This window comes from Hyla sarda, chromosome 7 (genome assembly GCF_029499605.1).
Source record: "Hyla sarda isolate aHylSar1 chromosome 7, aHylSar1.hap1, whole genome shotgun sequence".
Taxonomy (NCBI): Eukaryota; Metazoa; Chordata; class Amphibia; order Anura; family Hylidae; genus Hyla; species Hyla sarda.
In genome coordinates, this window is record NC_079195.1 from 6877224 (window position 1) to 6902972 (window position 25749).

Below are 25749 nucleotides of genomic sequence, written 5' to 3' on the forward strand. Positions count from 1 at the left end.
TTATATACAGAGTATAAGGTAACATATAGGATACAATGTGACCTTATATACAGAGTATAAGGTAACATATAGGATACAATGTGACCCTATATACAGAGTATAAGGTAACATATAGGATACAATGTGACCTTATATACAGAGTAAAAGGCAACATATAGGATACAATGTTACCTTATATACAGAGTATAAGGTAACATATAGGATACAATGTGACCCTATATACAGAGTATAAGGTAACATATAAGATACAATGTGACCCTATATACAGAGTATAAGGTAACATATAAGATACAAAGTGACTCTATATACAGAGTATAAGGCAACATATAGGATACAATGTGATCTTATATACAGAGTATGGTAACATATAGGATACAATGTGACCTTATATACAGAGTATAAGGTAACATATAGGATACAATGTGACCTTATATACAGAGTATAAGGTAACATATAGGATACAATGTGACCTTATATACAGAGTATAAGGTAACATATAGGATACAATGTGACCTTATATACAGAGTATAAGGCAACATAAAAGATACAATGTGACACTATATACAGAGTATAAGGCAACATATAGGATACAATGTGATCTTATATACAGAGTATGGTAACATATAGGATACAATGTGACCTTATATACAGAGTATAAGGTAACATATAGGATACAATGTGACCTTATATACAGAGTATAAGGTAACATATAGGATACAATGTGACCTTATATACAGAGTATAAGGTAACATATAGGATACAATGTGACCTTATATACAGAGTATAAGGTAACATATAGGATACAATGTGACCCTATATACAGAGTATAAGGTAACATATAGGATACAATGTGACCTTATATACAGAGTATAAGGTAACATATAGGATACAATATGACCTTATATACAGAGTATGGTAACATATAGGATACAATGTGACCTTATATACAGAGTATAAGGTAACATATAGGATACAATGTGACCTTATATACAGAGTATGAGGTAACATATAGGATACAATGTGACCTTATATACAGAGTATAAGGTAACATATAGGATACAATGTGACCTTATATACAGAATATAAGGTAACATATAGGATACAATGTGACCTTATATACAGAGTATAGGGTAACATATAAGATACAATGTGACCCTATATACAGAGTATAAGGTAACATATAGGATACAATGTGACTCTATATACAGAGTATAAGGTAACATATAGGATACAATGTGACCTTATATACAGAGTATAAGGTAACATATAGGATACAATGTGACCCTATATACAGAGTATAAGGTAACATATAGGATACAATGTGACCTTATATACAGAGTATAAGGTAACATATAGGATACAATGTGACCTTATATACAGAGTATAAGGTAACATATAGGATACAATGTGACTCTATATACAGAGTATAAGGTAACATATAGGATACAATGTGATCTTATATACAGAGTATAAGGTAACATATAGGATAAAATGTGACCCTATATACAGAGTATAAGGTAACATATAGGATACAATGTGACTCTATATACAGAGTATAAGGTAACATATAGGATACAATGTGACCCTATATACAGAGTATAAGGTAACATATAGGATACAATGTGACCCTATATACAGAGTATAAGGTAACATATAAGATACAATGTGACCTTATATACAGAGTATAAGGTAACATATAGGATAAAATGTGACCCTATATACAGAGTATAAGGTAACATATAGGATAAGATGTGACCTTATATACAGAGTATAAGGTAACATATAGGATACAATGTGACCTTATATACAGAGTATAAGGTAACATATAGGATACAATGTGACTCTATATACAGAGTATAAGGTAACATATACGATACAATGTGACCCTATATACAGAGTATAAGGCAACATATAGGATACAATGTGACTCTATATACAGAGTATAAGGTAACATATACGATACAATGTGACCCTATATACAGAGTATAAGGCAACATATAGGATACAATGTGACTCTATATACAGAGTATAAGGTAACATATACGATACAATGTGACCCTATATACAGAGTATAAGGCAACATATAGGATACAATGTGACCTTATATACAGAGTATAAGGCAACATATAGGATACAATGTGACCCTATATACAGAGTATAAGGTAACATATAGGATACAATGTGACCCTATATACAGAGTATAAGGTAACATATAAGATACAATGTGACCTTATATACAGAGTATAAGGTAACATATAGGATAAAATGTGACCTTATATACAGAGTATAATGTAACATATAGGATACAATGTGACCCTATATACAGAGTATAAGGTAACATATAGGATACAATGTGACCTTATATACAGAGTATAAGGTAACATATAGGATACAATGTGACCTTATATACAGAGTATAAGGTAACATATAGGATACAATGTGACCTTATATACAGAGTATAAGGTAACATATAGGATACAATGTGACCTTATATACAGAGTATAAGGTAACATATAGGATACAATGTGACCTTATATACAGAGTATAAGGTAACATATAGGATACAATGTGACCCTATATACAGAGTATAAGGTAACATATAGGAAACAATGTGACCTTATATACAGAGTATAAGGTAACATATAGGATACAATATGACCTTATATACAGAGTATGGTAACATATAGGATACAATGTGACCTTATATACAGAGTATAAGGTAACATATAGGATACAATGTGACCTTATATACAGAGTATAAGGTAACATATAGGATACAATGTGACCTTATATACAGAGTATAAGGTAACATATAGGATACAATGTGACCTTATATACAGAGTATAAGGTAACATATAGGATACAATGTGACCTTATATACAGACTATAGGGTAACATATAAGATACAATGTGACCCTATATACAGAGTATAACGTAACATATAGGATACAATGTGACTCTATATACAGAGTATAAGGTAACATATAGGATACAATGTGACCTTATATACAGAGTATAAGGTAACATATAGGATACAATGTGACCCTATATACAGAGTATAAGGTAACATATAGGATACAATGTGACCTTATATACAGAGTATAAGGTAACATATAGGATACAATGTGACCTTATATACAGAGTATAAGGTAACATATAGGATACAATGTGACTCTATATACAGAGTATAAGGTAACATATAGGATACAATGTGATCTTATATACAGAGTATAAGGTAACATATAGGATACAATGTGACTCTATATACAGAGTATAAGGTAACATATAGGATACAATGTGACCCTATATACAGAGTATAAGGTAACATATAGGATACAATGTGACCCTATATACAGAGTATAAGGTAACATATAAGATACAATGTGACCTTATATACAGAGTATAAGGTAACATATAGGATAAAATGTGACCCTATATACAGAGTATAAGGTAACATATAGGATAAGATGTGACCTTATATACAGAGTATAAGGTAACATATAGGATACAATGTGACCCTATATACAGAGTATAAGGTAACATATAGGATACACTGTGACCTTATATACAGAGTATAAGGTAACATTTAGGATACAATGTGACCTTATATACAGAGTATAAGGTAACATATAGGATACAATGTGACCCTATATACAGAGTATAAGGTAACATATAGGATACAATGTGACCTTATATACAGAGTATAAGGTAACATATAAGATACAAGGTGACTCTATATACAGAGTATAAGGTAACATATAGGATACAATGTGACTCTATATACAGAGTATAAGGTAACATAAAAGATACAATGTGACCCTATATACAGAGTATAAGGTAACATATAGGATACAATGTGACCCTATATACAGAGTATAAGGTAACATATAAGATACAATGTGACCTTATATACAGAGTATAAGGTAACATAAAAGATACAATGTGACCCTATATACAGAGTATAAGGTAACATATAAGATACAATGTGACTCTATATACAGAGTATAAGGTAACATATAGGATACAATGTGACCCTATATACAGAGTATAAGGTAACATATAGGATACAATGTGACCTTATATACAGAGTGTAAGGTAACATATAAGATACAATGTGACACTATATACAGAGTATAAGGTAACATATAGGATACAATGTGACCTTATATACAGAGTATAAGGTAACATATAGGATACAATGTGACTCTATATACAGAGTATAAGGTAACATATGGGATACAATGTGACTCTATATACAGAGTATAAGGTAACATATAGGATACAATGTGACCTTATATACAGAGTATAGGGTAACATATAGGATACAAGGTGACCTTATATACAGAGTATAAGGCAACATATAGGATACAATGTGACCTTATATACAGAGTATAAGGCAACATATAGGATACAATGTGACCTTATATACAGAGTATAAGGCAACATATAGGATACAATGTGACCCTATATACAGAGTATAAGGCAACATATAGGATACAAGGTGACTCTATATACAGAGTATAAGGCAACATATAGGATACAATGTGACTCTATATACAGAGTATAAGGCAACATATAGGATACAATGTGACTCTATATACAGAGTATAAGGCAACATATAGGATACAATGTGACCTTATATACAGAGTATAAGGCAACATATAGGATACAATGTGACCTTATATACAGAGTATAAGGCAACATATAAGATACAATGTGACACTATATACAGAGAATAAGGTAACATATAGGATACAATGTGACCCTATATACAGAGTATAAGGTAACGTATAGGATACAATGTGACCTTATATACAGAGTGTAAGGTAACATATAGGATACAATGTGATCTTATATACAGAGTATAAGGTAACATATAGGATACAATGTGACCCTAAATACAGAGTATAAGGTAACATATAGGATACAATTTGACCTCGTATACAGAGTATAAGGTAACATATAGGATACAATGTGACCCTATATACAGAGTATAAGGTAACATATAGGATACAATGTGACCCTATATACAGAGTATAAGGTAACATATAGGATACAATGTGACCTTATATACAGAGTATAAGGTAACATATAGGATACAATGTGACCCTATATACAGAGTATAAGGTAACATATAGGATACAATGTGACCCTATATACAGAGTATAAGGTAACATATAGGATACAATGTGACCTTATATACAGAGTATAAGGTAACATATAGGATACAATGTGACCCTATATACAGAGTATAAGGTAACATATAGGATACAATTTGACCTCATATACAGAGTATAAGGTAACATATAGGATACAATGTGACCCTATATACAGAGTATAAGGTAACATATAGGATACAATGTGACCCTATATACAGAGTATAAGGTAACATTTAGGATACAATGTGACCTTATATACAGAGTATAAGGTAACATATAGGATACAATGTGACCCTATATACAGAGTATAAGGTAACATATAGGATACAATGTGACCTTATATACAGAGTATAAGGTAACATATAGGATACAATGTGACCTTATATACAGAGTATAAGGTAACATATAGGATACAATGTGACCTTATATACAGAGTATAAGGTAACATATAGGATACAATGTGACCTTATATACAGAGTATAGGGTAACATATAGGATACAATGTGACCTTATATACAGAGTATAAGGTAACATATAGGATACAATGTGACCTTATATACAGAGTATAAGGTAACATATAGGATACAATGTGACATTATATACAGAGTGTAAGGTAACATATAGGATACAATGTGACCTTATATACAGAGTGTAAGGTAACATATAAGATACAATGTGACACTATATACAGAGTATAAGGTAACATATAGGATACAATGTGACCCTATATACAGAGTATAAGGTAACATATAGGATACAATGTGACCTTATATACAGAGTATAAGGTAACATATAGGATACAATGTGACCTTATATACAGAGTATAAGGTAACATATAGGATACAATGTGACCTTATATACAGAGTATAAGGTAACATATAGGATACAATGTGACCCTAAATACAGAGTATAAGGTAACATATAGGATACAATTTGACCTCATATACAGAGTATAAGGTAACATATAAGATACAATGTGACCTTATATACAGAGTATAGGGTAACATATAGGATACAATGTGACCTTATATACAGAGTATAAGGTAACATATAGGATACAATGTGACCCTAAATACAGAGTATAAGGTAACATATAGGATACAATGTGACCTTATATACAGAGTATAAGGTAACATATAGGATACAATGTGACCCTATATACAGAGTATAAGGTAACATATAGGATACAATGTGACCTTATATACAGAGTATAAGGTAACATATAGGATACAATGTGACCTTATATACAGAGTATAGGGTAACATATAGGATACAATGTGACCTTATATACAGAGTATAAGGTAACATATAGGATACAATGTGACCTTATAAACAGAGTATAAGGTAACATATAGGATACAATGTGACCTTATATACAGAGTATAAGGCAACATATAGGATACAATGTGACCCTATATACAGAGTATAAGGTAACATATAAGATACAATGTGACCCTATATACAGAGTATAAGGTAACATATAGGATACAATGTGACCCTATATACAGAGTATAAGGCAACATATAGGATACAATGTGACCTTATATACAGAGTAAAAGGCAACATATAGGATACAATGTTACCTTATATACAGAGTAAAAGGCAACATATAGGATACAATGTTACCTTATATACAGAGTATAAGGTAACATATAGGATACAATGTGACCTTATATACAGAGTATAAGGTAACATATAGGATACAATGTGACCCTATATACAGAGTATAAGGTAACATATAGGATACAATGTGACCTTATATACAGAGTAAAAGGCAACATATAGGATACAATGTTACCTTATATACAGAGTATAAGGTAACATATAGGATACAATGTGACCCTATATACAGAGTATAAGGTAACATATAAGATACAATGTGACCCTATATACAGAGTATAAGGTAACATATAAGATACAAAGTGACTCTATATACAGAGTATAAGGCAACATATAGGATACAATGTGATCTTATATACAGAGTATGGTAACATATAGGATACAATGTGACCTTATATACAGAGTATAAGGTAACATATAGGATACAATGTGACCTTATATACAGAGTATAAGGTAACATATAGGATACAATGTGACCTTATATACAGAGTATAAGGTAACATATAGGATACAATGTGACCTTATATACAGAGTATAAGGCAACATAAAAGATACAATGTGACACTATATACAGAGTATAAGGCAACATATAGGATACAATGTGATCTTATATACAGAGTATGGTAACATATAGGATACAATGTGACCTTATATACAGAGTATAAGGTAACATATAGGATACAATGTGACCTTATATACAGAGTATAAGGTAACATATAGGATACAATGTGACCTTATATACAGAGTATAAGGTAACATATAGGATACAATGTGACCTTATATACAGAGTATAAGGTAACATATAGGATACAATGTGACCCTATATACAGAGTATAAGGTAACATATAGGATACAATGTGACCTTATATACAGAGTATAAGGTAACATATAGGATACAATATGACCTTATATACAGAGTATGGTAACATATAGGATACAATGTGACCTTATATACAGAGTATAAGGTAACATATAGGATACAATGTGACCTTATATACAGAGTATGAGGTAACATATAGGATACAATGTGACCTTATATACAGAGTATAAGGTAACATATAGGATACAATGTGACCTTATATACAGAATATAAGGTAACATATAGGATACAATGTGACCTTATATACAGAGTATAGGGTAACATATAAGATACAATGTGACCCTATATACAGAGTATAAGGTAACATATAGGATACAATGTGACTCTATATACAGAGTATAAGGTAACATATAGGATACAATGTGACCTTATATACAGAGTATAAGGTAACATATAGGATACAATGTGACCCTATATACAGAGTATAAGGTAACATATAGGATACAATGTGACCTTATATACAGAGTATAAGGTAACATATAGGATACAATGTGACCTTATATACAGAGTATAAGGTAACATATAGGATACAATGTGACTCTATATACAGAGTATAAGGTAACATATAGGATACAATGTGATCTTATATACAGAGTATAAGGTAACATATAGGATAAAATGTGACCCTATATACAGAGTATAAGGTAACATATAGGATACAATGTGACTCTATATACAGAGTATAAGGTAACATATAGGATACAATGTGACCCTATATACAGAGTATAAGGTAACATATAGGATACAATGTGACCCTATATACAGAGTATAAGGTAACATATAAGATACAATGTGACCTTATATACAGAGTATAAGGTAACATATAGGATAAAATGTGACCCTATATACAGAGTATAAGGTAACATATAGGATAAGATGTGACCTTATATACAGAGTATAAGGTAACATATAGGATACAATGTGACCTTATATACAGAGTATAAGGTAACATATAGGATACAATGTGACTCTATATACAGAGTATAAGGTAACATATACGATACAATGTGACCCTATATACAGAGTATAAGGCAACATATAGGATACAATGTGACTCTATATACAGAGTATAAGGTAACATATACGATACAATGTGACCCTATATACAGAGTATAAGGCAACATATAGGATACAATGTGACTCTATATACAGAGTATAAGGTAACATATACGATACAATGTGACCCTATATACAGAGTATAAGGCAACATATAGGATACAATGTGACCTTATATACAGAGTATAAGGCAACATATAGGATACAATGTGACCCTATATACAGAGTATAAGGTAACATATAGGATACAATGTGACCCTATATACAGAGTATAAGGTAACATATAAGATACAATGTGACCTTATATACAGAGTATAAGGTAACATATAGGATAAAATGTGACCTTATATACAGAGTATAATGTAACATATAGGATACAATGTGACCCTATATACAGAGTATAAGGTAACATATAGGATACAATGTGACCTTATATACAGAGTATAAGGTAACATATAGGATACAATGTGACCTTATATACAGAGTATAAGGTAACATATAGGATACAATGTGACCTTATATACAGAGTATAAGGTAACATATAGGATACAATGTGACCTTATATACAGAGTATAAGGTAACATATAGGATACAATGTGACCTTATATACAGAGTATAAGGTAACATATAGGATACAATGTGACCCTATATACAGAGTATAAGGTAACATATAGGAAACAATGTGACCTTATATACAGAGTATAAGGTAACATATAGGATACAATATGACCTTATATACAGAGTATGGTAACATATAGGATACAATGTGACCTTATATACAGAGTATAAGGTAACATATAGGATACAATGTGACCTTATATACAGAGTATAAGGTAACATATAGGATACAATGTGACCTTATATACAGAGTATAAGGTAACATATAGGATACAATGTGACCTTATATACAGAGTATAAGGTAACATATAGGATACAATGTGACCTTATATACAGACTATAGGGTAACATATAAGATACAATGTGACCCTATATACAGAGTATAACGTAACATATAGGATACAATGTGACTCTATATACAGAGTATAAGGTAACATATAGGATACAATGTGACCTTATATACAGAGTATAAGGTAACATATAGGATACAATGTGACCCTATATACAGAGTATAAGGTAACATATAGGATACAATGTGACCTTATATACAGAGTATAAGGTAACATATAGGATACAATGTGACCTTATATACAGAGTATAAGGTAACATATAGGATACAATGTGACTCTATATACAGAGTATAAGGTAACATATAGGATACAATGTGATCTTATATACAGAGTATAAGGTAACATATAGGATACAATGTGACTCTATATACAGAGTATAAGGTAACATATAGGATACAATGTGACCCTATATACAGAGTATAAGGTAACATATAGGATACAATGTGACCCTATATACAGAGTATAAGGTAACATATAAGATACAATGTGACCTTATATACAGAGTATAAGGTAACATATAGGATAAAATGTGACCCTATATACAGAGTATAAGGTAACATATAGGATAAGATGTGACCTTATATACAGAGTATAAGGTAACATATAGGATACAATGTGACCCTATATACAGAGTATAAGGTAACATATAGGATACACTGTGACCTTATATACAGAGTATAAGGTAACATATAGGATACAATGTAACCCTGTATAGAGTATAAGGTAACATATAGGATACAATGTGACCTTATATACAGAGTATAAGGTAACATATAGGATACAATGTGATCTTATATACAGAGTATAAGGTAACATATAGGATACAATGTGACCTTATATACAGAGTATAAGGTAACATATAGGATACAATGTGACTCTATATACAGAGTATAAGGTAACATATACGATACAATGTGACCCTATATACAGAGTATAAGGCAACATATAGGATACAATGTGACTCTATATACAGAGTATAAGGTAACATATACGATACAATGTGACCCTATATACAGAGTATAAGGTAACATATAGGATACAATGTAACCCTGTATACAGAGTATAAGGTAACATATAGGATACAATGTGACCTTATATACAGAGTATAAGGTAACATATAGGATACAATGTGATCTTATATACAGAGTATAAGGTAACATATAGGATACAATGTGACCTTATATACAGAGTATAAGGTAACATATAGGATACAATGTGACTCTATATACAGAGTATAAGGTAACATATACGATACAATGTGACCCTATATACAGAGTATAAGGCAACATATAGGATACAATGTGACCTTATATACAGAGTATAAGGCAACATATAGGATACAATGTGACCCTATATACAGAGTATAAGGTAACATATAGGATACAATGTGACCCTATATACAGAGTATAAGGTAACATATAAGATACAATGTGACCTTATATACAGAGTATAAGGTAACATATAGGATACAATGTGACCTTATATACAGAGTATAAAGTAACATACAGGATACAATGGGACCCTATATACAGAGTATAAGGTAACATATAGGATACAATGTGACCTTATATACAGAGTATAAGGTAACATATAGGATACAATGTGACCTTATATACAGAGTATAAGGTAACATATAGGATACAATGTGACCTTATATACAGAGTATAAGGTAACATATAGGATACAATGTGACCCTATATACAGAGTATAAGATAACATATAAGATACAATGTGATCTTATATACAGAGTATAAGGTAACATATAGGATACAATGTGACCCTATATACAGAGTATAAGGTAACATATAGGATACAATGTGACCTTATATACAGAGTATAAGGCAACATATAGGATAAAATGTGACTCTATATACAGAGTATAAGGTAACATATAGGATAAGATGTGACCTTATATACAGAGTATAAGGTAACATATAGGATACAATGTGACCCTATATACAGAGTATAAGGTAACATATAGGATACAATGTGACCTTATATACAGAGTATAAGGTAACATATAGGATACAATGTAACCCTATATACAGAGTATAAGGTAACATATAGGATACAATGTGACCTTATATACAGAGTATAAGGTAACATATAGGATACAATGTGATCTTATATACAGAGTATAAGGTAACATATAGGATACAATGTGACCTTATATACAGAGTATAAGGTAACATATAGGATACAATGTGACCCTATATACAGAGTATAGGGTAACATATAGGATACAATGTGACCTTATATACAGAGTATAAGGTAACATATAGGATACAATGTGACTCTATATACAGAGTATAAGGTAACATATAGGATACAATGTGACCTTATATACAGAGTATAGGGTAACATATAGGATACAATGTGACCTTATATACAGAGTATAGGGTAACATATAGGATACAATGTGACCTTATATACAGAGTATAAGGTAACATATAGGATACAATGTGACCTTATATACAGAGTATAGGGTAACATATAGGATACAATGTGACCTTATATACAGAGTATAGGGTAACATATAGGATACAATGTGACCTTATATACAGAGTATAAGGTAACATATAGGATACAATGTGACCTTATATACAGAGTATAAGGCAACATATAGGATACAATGTGACCTTATATACAGAGTATAAGGCAACATATAGGATACAATGTGACCTTATATACAGAGTATAGGGTAACATATAGGATACAATGTGACCTTATATACAGAGTATAAGGTAACATATAGGATACAATGTGACCTTATATACAGAGTATAGGGTAACATATAGGATACAATGTGACCTTATATACAGAGTATAGGGTAACATATAGGATACAATGTGACCCTATATACAGAGTATAAGGTAACATATAGGATACAATGTGACCTTATATACAGAGTATAAGGTAACATATAAGATACAATGTGACTCTATATACAGAGTATAAGGTAACATATAAGATACAATGTGACTCTATATACAGAGTATAAGGTAACATATAGGATACAACGTGACCCTATATACAGAGTATAAGGTAACATATAGGATACGATGTGACCTTATATACAGAGTATAAGGTAACATATAGGATACAATGCGACCCTATATACAGAGTATAAGGTAACATATGGGATACAATGTGACTCTATATACAGAGTATAAGGTAACATATAGGATACAATGTGACCTTATATACAGAGTATAGGGTAACATATAGGATACAATGTGACCTTATATACAGAGTATAAGGTAACATATAGGATACAATGTGACCCTATATACAGAGCATAGGGTAACATATAGGATACAATGTGACCTTATATACAGAGTATAAGGTAACATATGGGATACAATGTGACTCTATATACAGAGTATAAGGTAACATATGGGATACAATGTGACTCTATATACAGAGTATAAGGTAACACATAGGATACAATGTGACCTTATATACAGAGTATAAGGTAACATATAGGATACAATGTGACCTTATATACAGAGTATAGGGTAACATATAGGATACAATGTGACCTTATATACAGAGTGTAGGGTAACATATAGGATACAATGCGACCTTATATACAGAGTATAGGGTAACATATAGGATACAATGTGACCTTATATACAGAGTATAAGGTAACATATAGGATACAATGTGACCTTATATACAGAGTATAGGGTAACATATAAGATACAATGTGACCTTATATACAGAGTATAAGGTAACATATAGGATACAATATGACCTTATATACAGAGTATAAGGTAACATATAGGATACAATGTGACCCTATATACAGAGTATAGGGTAACATATAGGATACAATGTGACCTTATATACAGAGTATAAGGTAACATATAGGATACAATGTGACTCTATATACAGAGTATAAGGTAACATATAGGATACAATGTGACCTTATATACAGAGTATAGGGTAACATATAGGATACAATGTGACCTTATATACAGAGTATAAGGTAACATATAGGATACAATGTGACCTTATATACAGAGTATAAGGTAACATATAGGATACAATGTGACCTTATATACAGAGTATAAGGCAACATATAGGATACAATGTTACCTTATATACAGAGTATAAGGCAACATATAGGATACAATGTGACCTTATATACAGAGTATAAGGCAACATATAGGATACAATGTGACCTTATAAACAGAGTATAGGGTAACATAAGATACAATGTGACCTTATATACAGAGTATAAGGTAACATATAGGATACAATGTGACCTTATATTCAGAGTATAAGGTAACATATAGGATACAATGTGACCTTATATACAGAGTATAAGGTAACATATAGGATACAATGTGACCTTATATACAGAGTGTAGGGTAACATATAGGATACAATGTGACCTTATATACAGAGTATAGGGTAACATATAGGATACAATGTGACCTTATATACAGAGTATAAGGTAACATATAGGATACAATGTGACCTTATATACAGAGTATAGGGTAACAAATAGGATACAATGTGACCTTATATACAGAGTATAAGGTAACATATAGGATACAATGTGATCTTATATACAGAGTATAAGGTAACATATAGGATACAATGTGACCTTATATACAGAGTATAGGGTAACATATAAGATACAATGTGACCTTATATACAGAGTATAAGGTAACATATAGGATACAATATGACCTTATATACAGAGTATAAGGTAACATATATGATACAATGTGACCTTATATACAGAGTATAAGGTAACATATAGGATACAATGTGACCTTATATACAGAGTATAGGGTAACATATAGGATACAATGTGACCTTATATACAGAGTATAAGGTAACATATAGGATACAATGTGACCTTATATACAGAGTATAGGGTAACATATAAGATACAATGTGACCTTATATACAGAGTATAGGGTAACATATAGGATACAATGTGACCTTATATACAGAGTATAGGGTAACATATAGGATACAATGTGACCTTATATACAGAGTATAGGGTAACATATAGGATACAATGTGACCTTATATACAGAGTATAAGGTAACATATAGGATACAATGTGACTCTATATACAGAGTATAAGGTAACATATAGGATACAATGTGACCTTATATACAGAGTATAGGGTAACATATAGGATACAAGGTGACCTTATATACAGAGTATAAGGTAACATATAGGATACAATGTGACCTTATATACAGAGTATAAGGTAACATATAGGATACAATGTGACCTTATATACAGAGTATAAGGCAACATATAGGAAACAATGTTACCTTATATACAGAGTATAAGGCAACATATAGGATACAATGTGACCTTATATACAGAGTATAGGGTAACATATAGGATACAATGTGACCTTATATACAGAGTATAAGGCAACATATAGGATACAATGTGACTCTATATACAGAGTATAAGGCAACATATAGGATACAATGTGACCTTATATACAGAGTATAAGGTAACATATAGGATACAATGTGACCTTATATACAGAGTATAAGGTAACATATAGGATACAATGTGACTCTATATACAGAGTATAAGGCAACATATAGGATACAATGTGACCTTATATACAGAGTATAAGGTAACATATAGGATACAATGTGACCTTATATACAGAGTATAGGGTAACATATAGGATACAAGGTGACCTTATATACAGCGCCCCATGTGGCCTCTCCAGCAGTTATTGCCATATTTTATTACAGTTGTCCGGCCCCAAAATGTTTTACTTATTCTCTTGTCTTAAGGGGCGTGAAAGAAAACTTTTCATGTTTCTTTTTTTTTAACAGTATCCAGTAACAGCTTATCTGTGAGTGTATAAATGGGGCCCTATGAGTGATATAAACAATAATGCATCAGAGAGAAATGTCCGATTCCTGCAAAACACGTCGTGCAGTGATGTCAATGATAACAGGTGTGGTCTGATTATACACTGGGTTTTGCTACAAGAGGGCAAAATAGTGTTCCCTCCACTGCCCCATAAAAAGGCTCTCGGAGGCTACTTCTGGGTAGTGCACCTCTTGGTGAGAGATCAGTGACTGCCCGACATGCCTCCATGACGCTCTCAAAGACATTTTACCCGGTGCCAGACTCTGAGAGGGGCATCACTGGACTGGAAGAACCAGGATGGTCATTTTGATGAAATGGCCGCCATCTAGGCCGCTGTAGCTGTTGGAAGGTGCAGGGAGCAGAGGTTACACGAGGCCACAGATAGAGAACAGACAACCCCAACAGATCACCAGTACAGAGGAGGAGCAGCTTCAACATTACATCTGTGAGCAAATGTGGTGCAGGAAGCCATAGAAAGCCTGTACGCATCCATGTATCCCAACCGTATCTCATCTCATATCCAAGCTCGAGGCACCCAACATGGTACTAGAACCCCCTGTATAACAAGCAAATCTCGTCTTGTCTCCAAACTGGAGGAGCCCACCTGGGTGCGAGAGCCTCCATGTATAACAAGCAAATGTTGTCTTGTATCCAAGCTGGAGGAGCCCAACTAGGTGCGAGAGCCTCCATGTATAACAAGCAAATGTTGTCTTGTATCCAAGCTGGAGGAGTTTACCAGAGTGCTAGAGCCTCCATGTTTCCCAAATGTATCTCACATTGTATCTAGACTAGAGGAGCTCATCAGGGCACTAGAGCCTCTGTGTATCCCTTCTGTATGTCATCTTGTATGCAGGCTAGAGGCACCCAACAGGGTACTAGAGCCTCTGTTTATCCCAACTGTATCTCATCTTGCATCAAGGCTAGAGGCACCCAACAGGGTACTAGAGCCTACATGTATCCCAACCGTATCTCATCTTGTATCCAGACCAGAGGTGTTCAACAGGGTACTAGAGCCTTCATATATCTCAACAACATTGTTATGTTTTACAATTAGGTTGTGTCTTCAGCTCTTTGTTTTTCCCCATCATGAGACGTGTCTTCAGCTCTTTGCTTTTCCCCATCATGAGACGTGTTTTCTGCTCTTTGTTTTTCCCCATCATGAGACGTGTCTTCAGCTCTTTGCATTTTCCCATTATGAGATGCGTCTTCAGCTCTTTGTTTTTCCCCATCATGAGAAGTGTCTTCTGATTTTTGCTTTTCCCAATCACGAGACGTGTGTTCTGATCTTTGCTTTTCCCCATTATGAGACGTGTCTTCAGATTTTTGCTTTTCCCTTTCATGAGACGTGTATTCTGATCTTTGCTTTTCCCTTTCATGAGACGTGTCTTCAGCTCTTTTCTTTTCCCCGTCATGAGACGTGTCTTCTGCTCTATGTTTTTCCCCATCATGAGACGTATCTTAAGCTCTTTGCTTTCCCCATCATAAGACATGTCTTCTGCTCTTTGCTTTTCCCCATCATGAGACGTGTCTTTAGCTTTTTGCTTTTCCCCATCATGAGATGTATCTTCAGCTCTTTTTTTTCTCCATCATGAGACGTGTCTTCAGCTCTTTGTTTTTCCAAATCATGAGATGTGTCTTGTGTGACCTCTCAGTAATGAGACTTTCTTGTAGCCATCAGTTGGGATTGAACCCGTTGATAGTAATTTTCACTGACAAGGGGCTGGACTGCTTTTTAATTACTGATATATTTCACCTGTTGTCTTGGCTTTCCATGCTTTTTTGCACCCCCCTTCCTTCATACCTTTTTTTCTGTGTCATTTCACATCATTACACATAACTTTAATCACTGATCTTATTTGTTTTGGTTTCTTTGTATGCATGGATTACTTGGGTCGTTGCCAACATCTGGTTAACGTTTTGTGTCAATAGCGCCTTTGCAGATATATTTAGCGAGAAAAATAGCGACGTGTTCAATACTTATTTCACCCGCTGTATATAGTGACAGAGAGAGCAAAAGTGGATACAGACTTAAAGTACAGGATTAAAGTAATAATTGTGAACTTGCAAAATAGCTGTTGCAAAATGACAACACCCAGGATGCCCGGACAGCCTTTGGCTGTCTGGGCATGCTGGGAGTTGTAGTTTTGCACCACTATGTGTGCAGTGAAGTATCCGTACAGATGGAGTGATATCTTATCTATCAGCCCGGTCTCACCTTTCCGTCCTTCAGACGCCCCGTTTTCTTTATGTGACCCCCTTCCGGCCTCTCGGCCCCTTGTGCAGTCGAGATGAGAACCTGAAGAAGTTCCTCTGGGATGAAGTCATTCTGTTCACGTGTAGAAAGGGCCCGAGATGGTTCCTGATTGATCACTTTATCCTGAATGAGTGCTATATCTACGGAAAAGCAAAGAGAGACGGGTTAGGAGGGTGATGTAATGGGGGAGGGGCACAAACTTTCCTGATTGGATTGACAGATTTTACTACACCTAAGAAATGCAATAACTTCCTGTAACTTTGTTACTGTAATTTCCCCTGCATGACCCCCATATATTGGGAGAATATAGTTCTACTGCCCCCTGGTGCTCCAAATAGGAGGTGGGGAGGCGGGCAATTCTATGTGGAACTCTCTCTCTCTGCTCTGAGGTCTGTAGTATAGAGGGATCTGGTCTGAGGTCTGTAGTATAGAGGGATCTGGTCTGAGGTCTGTAGTATAGAGGGATATGGTCTGAGGTCTGTAGTATAGAGGGATCTGGTCTGAGGTCTGTAGTGTGGAGCAGTCTGTTCTGGGGTCTGTAGTTTGAAGAGGTCTGGTCTGGGGTCTGTAGTATGGAGAGGTCTGGTCTGGGGTCTGTAGTATGGAGAGGTCTGTTCTTGGGTCTGTAGATATGGAGGGGTCTGGTCTGGGGTCTGTAGTATGGAGGGGTCTGGTCTGGGGTCTGTAGTATGGAAGGTTAAGGTCTGGGGTGTGTAGCATGGAGGGGTCTGGTCTGGGGTCTATGGTATGGAAGGGTAAGATCTAGGGTCTGTAGTATGGAGGGGCCTGGTCTGAGGTCTGTAGTTTAGAGGGGTCTGGTCTGTGATCTGTAGTATGGAGGGGTCTTGTCTAGGGTCTGTAATATGGAGGGGTCTGGTCTGGAGTCTATAGTTTGGAAAGGTAAGGTCTGGGGTCTGTAATATGGAGGGGTAAGGTCTGGGGTCTGTAATAAGGAGGGGTAAGGTCTGGGGTCTGTAATATGGAGGGGTAATGTCTGTAGTATGGACGGGTCTGGTCTGGGGTGTGTAGTCTGTAGTATGCAGCGGTCTGGTCTGAGGTCTGTAGTGTGGAGGGGTCTGTTCTGTGCACTGAAGACAAGCAGTGCTCTGTACACTGTGGACAAGCAGGGCTCTGTACACTGAGGACAAGCAGGGCTCTGTGCACTGAGTACAAGCAGGGCTCTGTACATTGAGGACAAGCAGGGCTCTGTACACTGAGGACAAGCAGGGCTCTGTACACTGAGGACAAGCAGGGCTCTGTACACTGAGGACACGCAGGGCTCTGTACACTGAGGACACGCAGTGCTCTGTACACTGAGGACAAGCAGTGCTCTGTACACTGAGGACAAGCAGGGCTCTGTACACTGAGGACAAGCAGGGCTCTGTACACTGAGGACAAGCAGGGCTCTGTACACTGGGAACTAGCAGGGCTCTGTAAATTGAGGACAAGCAGGGCTCTGTACACTGAGGACAAGCAGGGCTCTGTGCACTGAGGACAAGCAGGGCTCTGTACACTGAGGACAAGCAAGGCTCTGTACACTGAGGACAAGCAGGGCTCTGTACACTGAGGACAAGCAGGGCTCTGTACACTGAGGACAAGCAGGGCTCTGTACACTGGGAACTAGCAGGGCTCTGTAAATTGAGGACAAGCAGGGCTCTGTACACTGAGGACAAGCAGGGCTCTGTGCACTGAGGACAAGCAGGGCTCTATACACTGAGGACAAGCAGGGCTCTGTACACTGAGGAAGAGTAAGGCTCTGTACACTGGGGACTAGCAGGGCTCTGTAAATTGAGGACAAGCAGGGCTCTGTACACTGAGGACAAGCAGGGCTCTGTACAGTGAGGACAAGCAGAGCTCTATACACTGAGAACAAGCAGGGCTCTGTGCAATGAGGACAAGCAGGGCTCTATACACTGAGGACAAGCAGGGCTCTGTACACGGAGGACAGGCAGGGCTCTGTACACGGAGGACAAGCAGGGCTCTGTGCAGTGAAGATAAGCAGGACTGTGTGCACTGAGGACAAGAAGAGCTCTGTACACTGAGGACAAGCAGGGCTCTGTACACTGAGGACAAGCAAGGCTCTGTACACTGAAGACGAGCAAGGCTCTGTACACTAGGGACTAGCAGGGCTCTGTAAATTGAGGACAAGCAGGGCTCTGTACAGTGAGGACAAGCAGAGCTCTATACACTGAGCACAAGCAGGGCTCTGTGCAGTGAGGACAAGCGGGTCTCTATACAGTGAGGAAAAGCAGGGCTCTGTACACGGAGGACAAGCAGGGCTCTATGCAGTGAGGACAAGCAGGACTGTGTACACTGAGGACAAGAAGAGCTCTGTACACTGAGGACAAGCAGGGCTCTGTACACTGAGGACAAGCAGGGCTCTGTACACTGAGGACAAGCAGGGCTCTGTACACTGAGGACAAGCAGGGCTCTGTACACTGAGGACAAGCAGGGCTCTGTACACTGAGGACAAGCAGGGCTCTGTACACTGTGGACAAGCAGGGCTCTGTACACTGAGGACAAGCAGGGCTCTGTACACATGAGGACAAGTAGGGCTCTGTACACCGAGGACAAGCTGGGCTCTGTACAGTGAGAACAAGCAGGGCTCTGTACACTGAGGACAAGCGGGGCTCTGTGTACTGAGGACAGACAGGGCTCTGTACACTGAGGACAAGCAGGGCTCTGTACACTGAGGACAAGCAGGGCTCTGAACATATGAGGACAAGCAGGACTCTGTACACTGAGGACAAGCAGGGCTCTGTATACATGAGGACAGGCAGGGCTCTGTGTACTGAGGACAGACAGGGCTCTGTACACTGAGGACAAGCAGGGCTCTGTACACTGAGGAAAAGCAGGGCTCTGTGTACTGAGGACAGACAGGGCTCTGTACACTGAGGACAAGCAGGGCTCTGTACACTGAGGAAAAGCGGGGCTCTGTACGCTGGAGGAAAAGCAGGGCTCTGTACACTGAGGACAAGCAGTGCTCTGTACACTGAGGATAAGCAGGGCTCTGTACACTGAGGACAAGCAGGGCTCTGTACACTGAAGACAAGCAGGGCTCTGTACACTGAGGACAAGCGGGGCTCTGTACACTGAGGACAAGCGGGGCTCTACACTGAGGACAACCGGGGCTCTACACTGAGGACAAGCGGGGCTCTACACTGAGGACAAACAGGGCTCTGTACACTGAGGACAAGCAGTGCTCTGTACACTGAGGATAAGCAGGGCTCTGTACACTGAGGACAAGCAGGGCTCTGTACACTGAGGACAAGCAGGCCTCTGTACACTGAGGACAAGCGGGGCTCTGTACACTGAGGACAAGCAGGGCTCTGTGCACCGAGGACAAGCAGGGCTCTGTACATTGAGGACAAGCAGGGCTCTGTGCACCGAGGACAAGCAGGGCTCTGTACACCGAGGACAAGTAGGGCTCTGTACACTGAGGACAAGCAGGGCTCTGTGCAGTGAGGCGCTACATATCAGGATGATTGACAATCAGGAGCCTGCACAGAGCCCTGCTTGTCCCGCCCTCACTTCCTGTATTTGGTCTCCTCATAGAGACACACAGGAAATATCTGCGGGGACAGGAATTTTTCACCCAAAAATATCAAAATGTTTTAATTTATTTATATTACAAGTATATCAAAAGTTTTTGTTAGCAACAGGTACACTTTACCACAATATAACAGCTGCAACACAACATAACACAACCTAACACAATATTACACTGCAAAAAACAATATAACACAATGTAACATAACATAAAACAACATAACACACTATAATACAATGTTACACAATACAACAAAACACAATATAACACAACCTAACACAATGTAACACAACATAACAAAATATAATACCATATAGCACAGCATAACACAATATAATACAATATAACAAAACATAAAACAAAACATAACACAACATGACACAATATAATACAATATAACAAAACATAACACAATATAATACAATATGACACAGTATAACAAAACATAACATAATAGAACATAATAGAACACAGCATAGCACAACATAACACAATAAAACACAGCATAACAGAACATAACACAATATAATACAATATAACATAACACAACAGAATACAATATAACACAATATAGCACAGCATAAAAGAACATACAATGTAACACAACATAACACAATATAACATAATAGAACGCAGCATAGCACAACATAACACAACATAACACAATAACACAGCATAACAAAACATAACACAATATAATACAATATAACATAACACAACATAACACAATATAACACACTAAAATACAATATAACAACACAACATAACACAATATAACACAGCATAACAGAATATAACACAACATAACAATACAATACAAGATAAACCAATATAATAAAACACAATATAACATAACAGAATCTAATACAATATAACAAAACATAACACAATATAATACAATATAACAAAACATAACACAGCATAACACAATATAACACAATATAACACAATATAACAAAACATAACACAACACAATATAATACAATATAACACAACATAACACAATATAACACAACATAACACAATATAACACAACATAACACAATATAACACAGTATAATACAACATAATACAATATAACACAACATAACACAATATAACACAACATAACACAATATAACACAACATAACACAATATAATACAATATAACACAACATAACACAATATAACACAGTATAATACAATATAACACAACATAACACAGTATAATACAATATAATACAATATAATACAATATAATACAATATAACACAACATAATACAATATAACACAATATAACATAACATAACACAATATAACACAGTATAATACAATATAATACAATATAACACAACATAACACAATATAACACAGTATAACACAGTATAATACAATATAATACAATATAACACAATATAATACAATATAACACAATATAACACAACATAACACAGTATAATACAATATAATACAATATAATACAATATAACACAACATAATACAATATAACACAATATAACATAACATAACACAATATAACACAGTATAATACAATATAATACAATATAACACAACATAACACAATATAACACAGTATAACACAGTATAATACAATATAATACAATATAACACAATATAATACAATATAACACAATATAACACAACATAACACAATATAACACAATATAACACAGTATAATACAATATAATACAATATAACACAATATAATACAATATAACACAATATAACACAATATAACACAACATAACACAATATAACACAGTATAATACAATATAACACAATATAATACAATATAACACAATATAATACAATATAATACAATATAACACAGTATAATACAATATAATACAATATAACACAGTATAATACAATATAACACAATATAACACAGTATAATACAGTATAATACAATATAACACAATATAATACAATATAATACAATATAACACAGTATAATACAATATAATACAATATAACACAATATAATACAATATAATACAATATAACACAGTATAATACAATATAATACAATATAACACAATATAATACAATATAATACAATATAACACAGTATAATACAATATAATACAATATAACACAGTATAATACAATATAACACAATATAACACAGTATAATACAGTATAATACAATATAACACAGTATAATACAATATAACATAACATCACCCTGAGCTGTGGGGGGCGCTGTACCTGCACTCGCTCCCGGGGGCCCCTCACTCACGGACATGTCTCCTCTCACACTCGGCTCCCGGATTCCTGCACTCAGCTCCGGCACAAGACGCCCCGGGTCTCCATGACAACGCCCCGCCCGGTTGTCATAGCGACCACAACACGCGGCTCACGAGAAAGGCGTTCACACTGCGCGCTGGATCCAACTGTAACCGCAAGAAACCGCAACAAGGAGACAAGGACGACGTCCCGTGTGATCGACCCCCGATGGGCGGAATAATGACGCGGAAACGACCATCAGGAAAACTCTATAGACAGCGTGTACAAGAGCGACACCTGCTGGCAGAAACCGGGGAGTGATCGTGTAGATTACTGTACATGTTTTATATTGATCATACAGCGACCCCTGCTGGCAGAAACCGGGGAGTGATCGTGTAGATTACTGTACATGTTTTATATTGATCATACAGCGACCCCTGCTGGCAGAAACCGGGGAGTGATCGTGTAGATTACTGTACATGTTTTATATTGATCATACAGCGACACCTGCTGGCACAAAGCGGAGACTGACCGTATAGATTACCATTCATTGTACAGTGACAGCTACTGACAGAAACAGAAGAGTGACTATTATTATTGATTGGTGATAGAGTGACACCTGGTGGCAAAAACTGACAACTGACCTTGTGGTAGAAACCAAGGAGTAAATTATTACTATACATATTTTATGTTGATAACAGAGCGACACCTGCTGGCAGAAACCAGGAGGTGACCTACATGAAACTACTTATTTTTATACTGTATTTGTCTTAGAGTGACACCTGCTGGTAGAAATAAGAAAGTGACTTGATATATTTTATATTGATCATGGAATGACACCTGCTGGTAGAATCAGGAAAGTGACTATATATATTTTATATCAGTCATAGAGTGACACCTGCTGGTAGAATCAGGAAAGTGACTATACATATATTATATCAGTCATAGAGCGACACCTGCTGGTAGAAACAGGAAAGTGACTATACATATTTTATATCGGTCATAGAGCGACACCTGCTGGTAGAAACAGGAAAGTGACTATACATATATTATATCGGTCATAGAGTGACACCTGCTGGTAGAAACAGGAAAGTGACTATACATATTTTATATCGGTCATAGAGCGACACCTGCTGGTAGAAACAGGGAAGTGACTATACATATTTTATATCAGTCATAGAGCGACACCTGCTGGTAGAAACAGGAAAGTGACTATACATATTTTATATCGGTCATAGAGCGACACCTGCTGGTAGAATCAGGAAAGTGACTATACATATATTATATCGGTCATAGAGCGACACCTGCTGGTAGAAACAGGAAAGTGACCATACATATTTTATATCAGTCATAGAGCGACACCTGCTGGTAGAAACAGGGAAGTGATTATACATATTTTATATCGGTCATAGAGCGACACCTGCTGGTAGAAACAGGAAAGTGACCATACATATTTTATATCAGTCATAGAGTGACACCTGCTGGTAGAAACAGGAAAGTGACTATACATATATTATATCAGTCATAGAGCGACACCTGCTGGTAGAAACAGGGAAGTGATTATACATATTTTATAACGGTCATAGAGCGACACCTTCTGGTAGAAACAGGAAAGTGACTATACATATTTTATATCGGTCAAAGAGCGACATCTGCTGGTAGAATCAGGAAAGTGACTATACATATATTATATCGGTCATAGAGTGACACCTGCTGGTAGAAACAGGAAAGTGACTATACATATTTTATATCGGTCATAGAGCGACACCTGCTGGTAGAATCAGGAAAGTGACTATACATATTTTATATCGGTCATAGAGCGACACCTGCTGGTAGAATCAGGGAAGTGACTATACATATATTATATCAGTCATAGAGCGACACCTGCTGGTAGAAACAGGGAAGTGACTATACATATATTATATCGGTCATAGAGTGACACCTGCTGGTAGAAACAGGAAAGTGACTATACATATATTATATCGGTCATAGAGTGACACCTGCTGGTAGAAACAGGAAAGTGACTATACATATATTATATCGGTCATAGAGCGACACCTGCTGGTAGAAACAGGAAAGTGACTATACATATATTATATCGGTCATAGAGTGACACCTGCTGGTAGAAACAGGAAAGTGACTATACATATATTATATC

The 25749-nt window shown here is 35.6% G+C and overlaps 1 protein-coding gene across 2 annotated transcripts in view; it reads right to left on the reverse strand.

The window, feature by feature from the left end:
- AXDND1 (axonemal dynein light chain domain containing 1) overlaps positions 1–24536 on the reverse strand; it is a 163623-nt gene extending 139087 nt beyond the window's left edge. Inside the window, exons 1-2 of one of the 2 annotated variants that reach the window (XM_056529377.1) lie at positions 23574–24535; positions 17770–17948 (exon numbers count right to left, since the gene is read on the reverse strand). In XM_056529377.1, coding sequence (XP_056385352.1) covers positions 17770–17948; positions 23574–23610 — 216 coding nt within the window. In that variant the 5' untranslated portion in view covers positions 23611–24535. Of the gene's footprint in view, positions 1–17769; positions 17949–23573 lie in introns of both variants that reach the window. The other variant, XM_056529378.1, reaches the window with a different exon arrangement.
- Positions 24537–25749: the final 1213 nt, after the last annotated feature.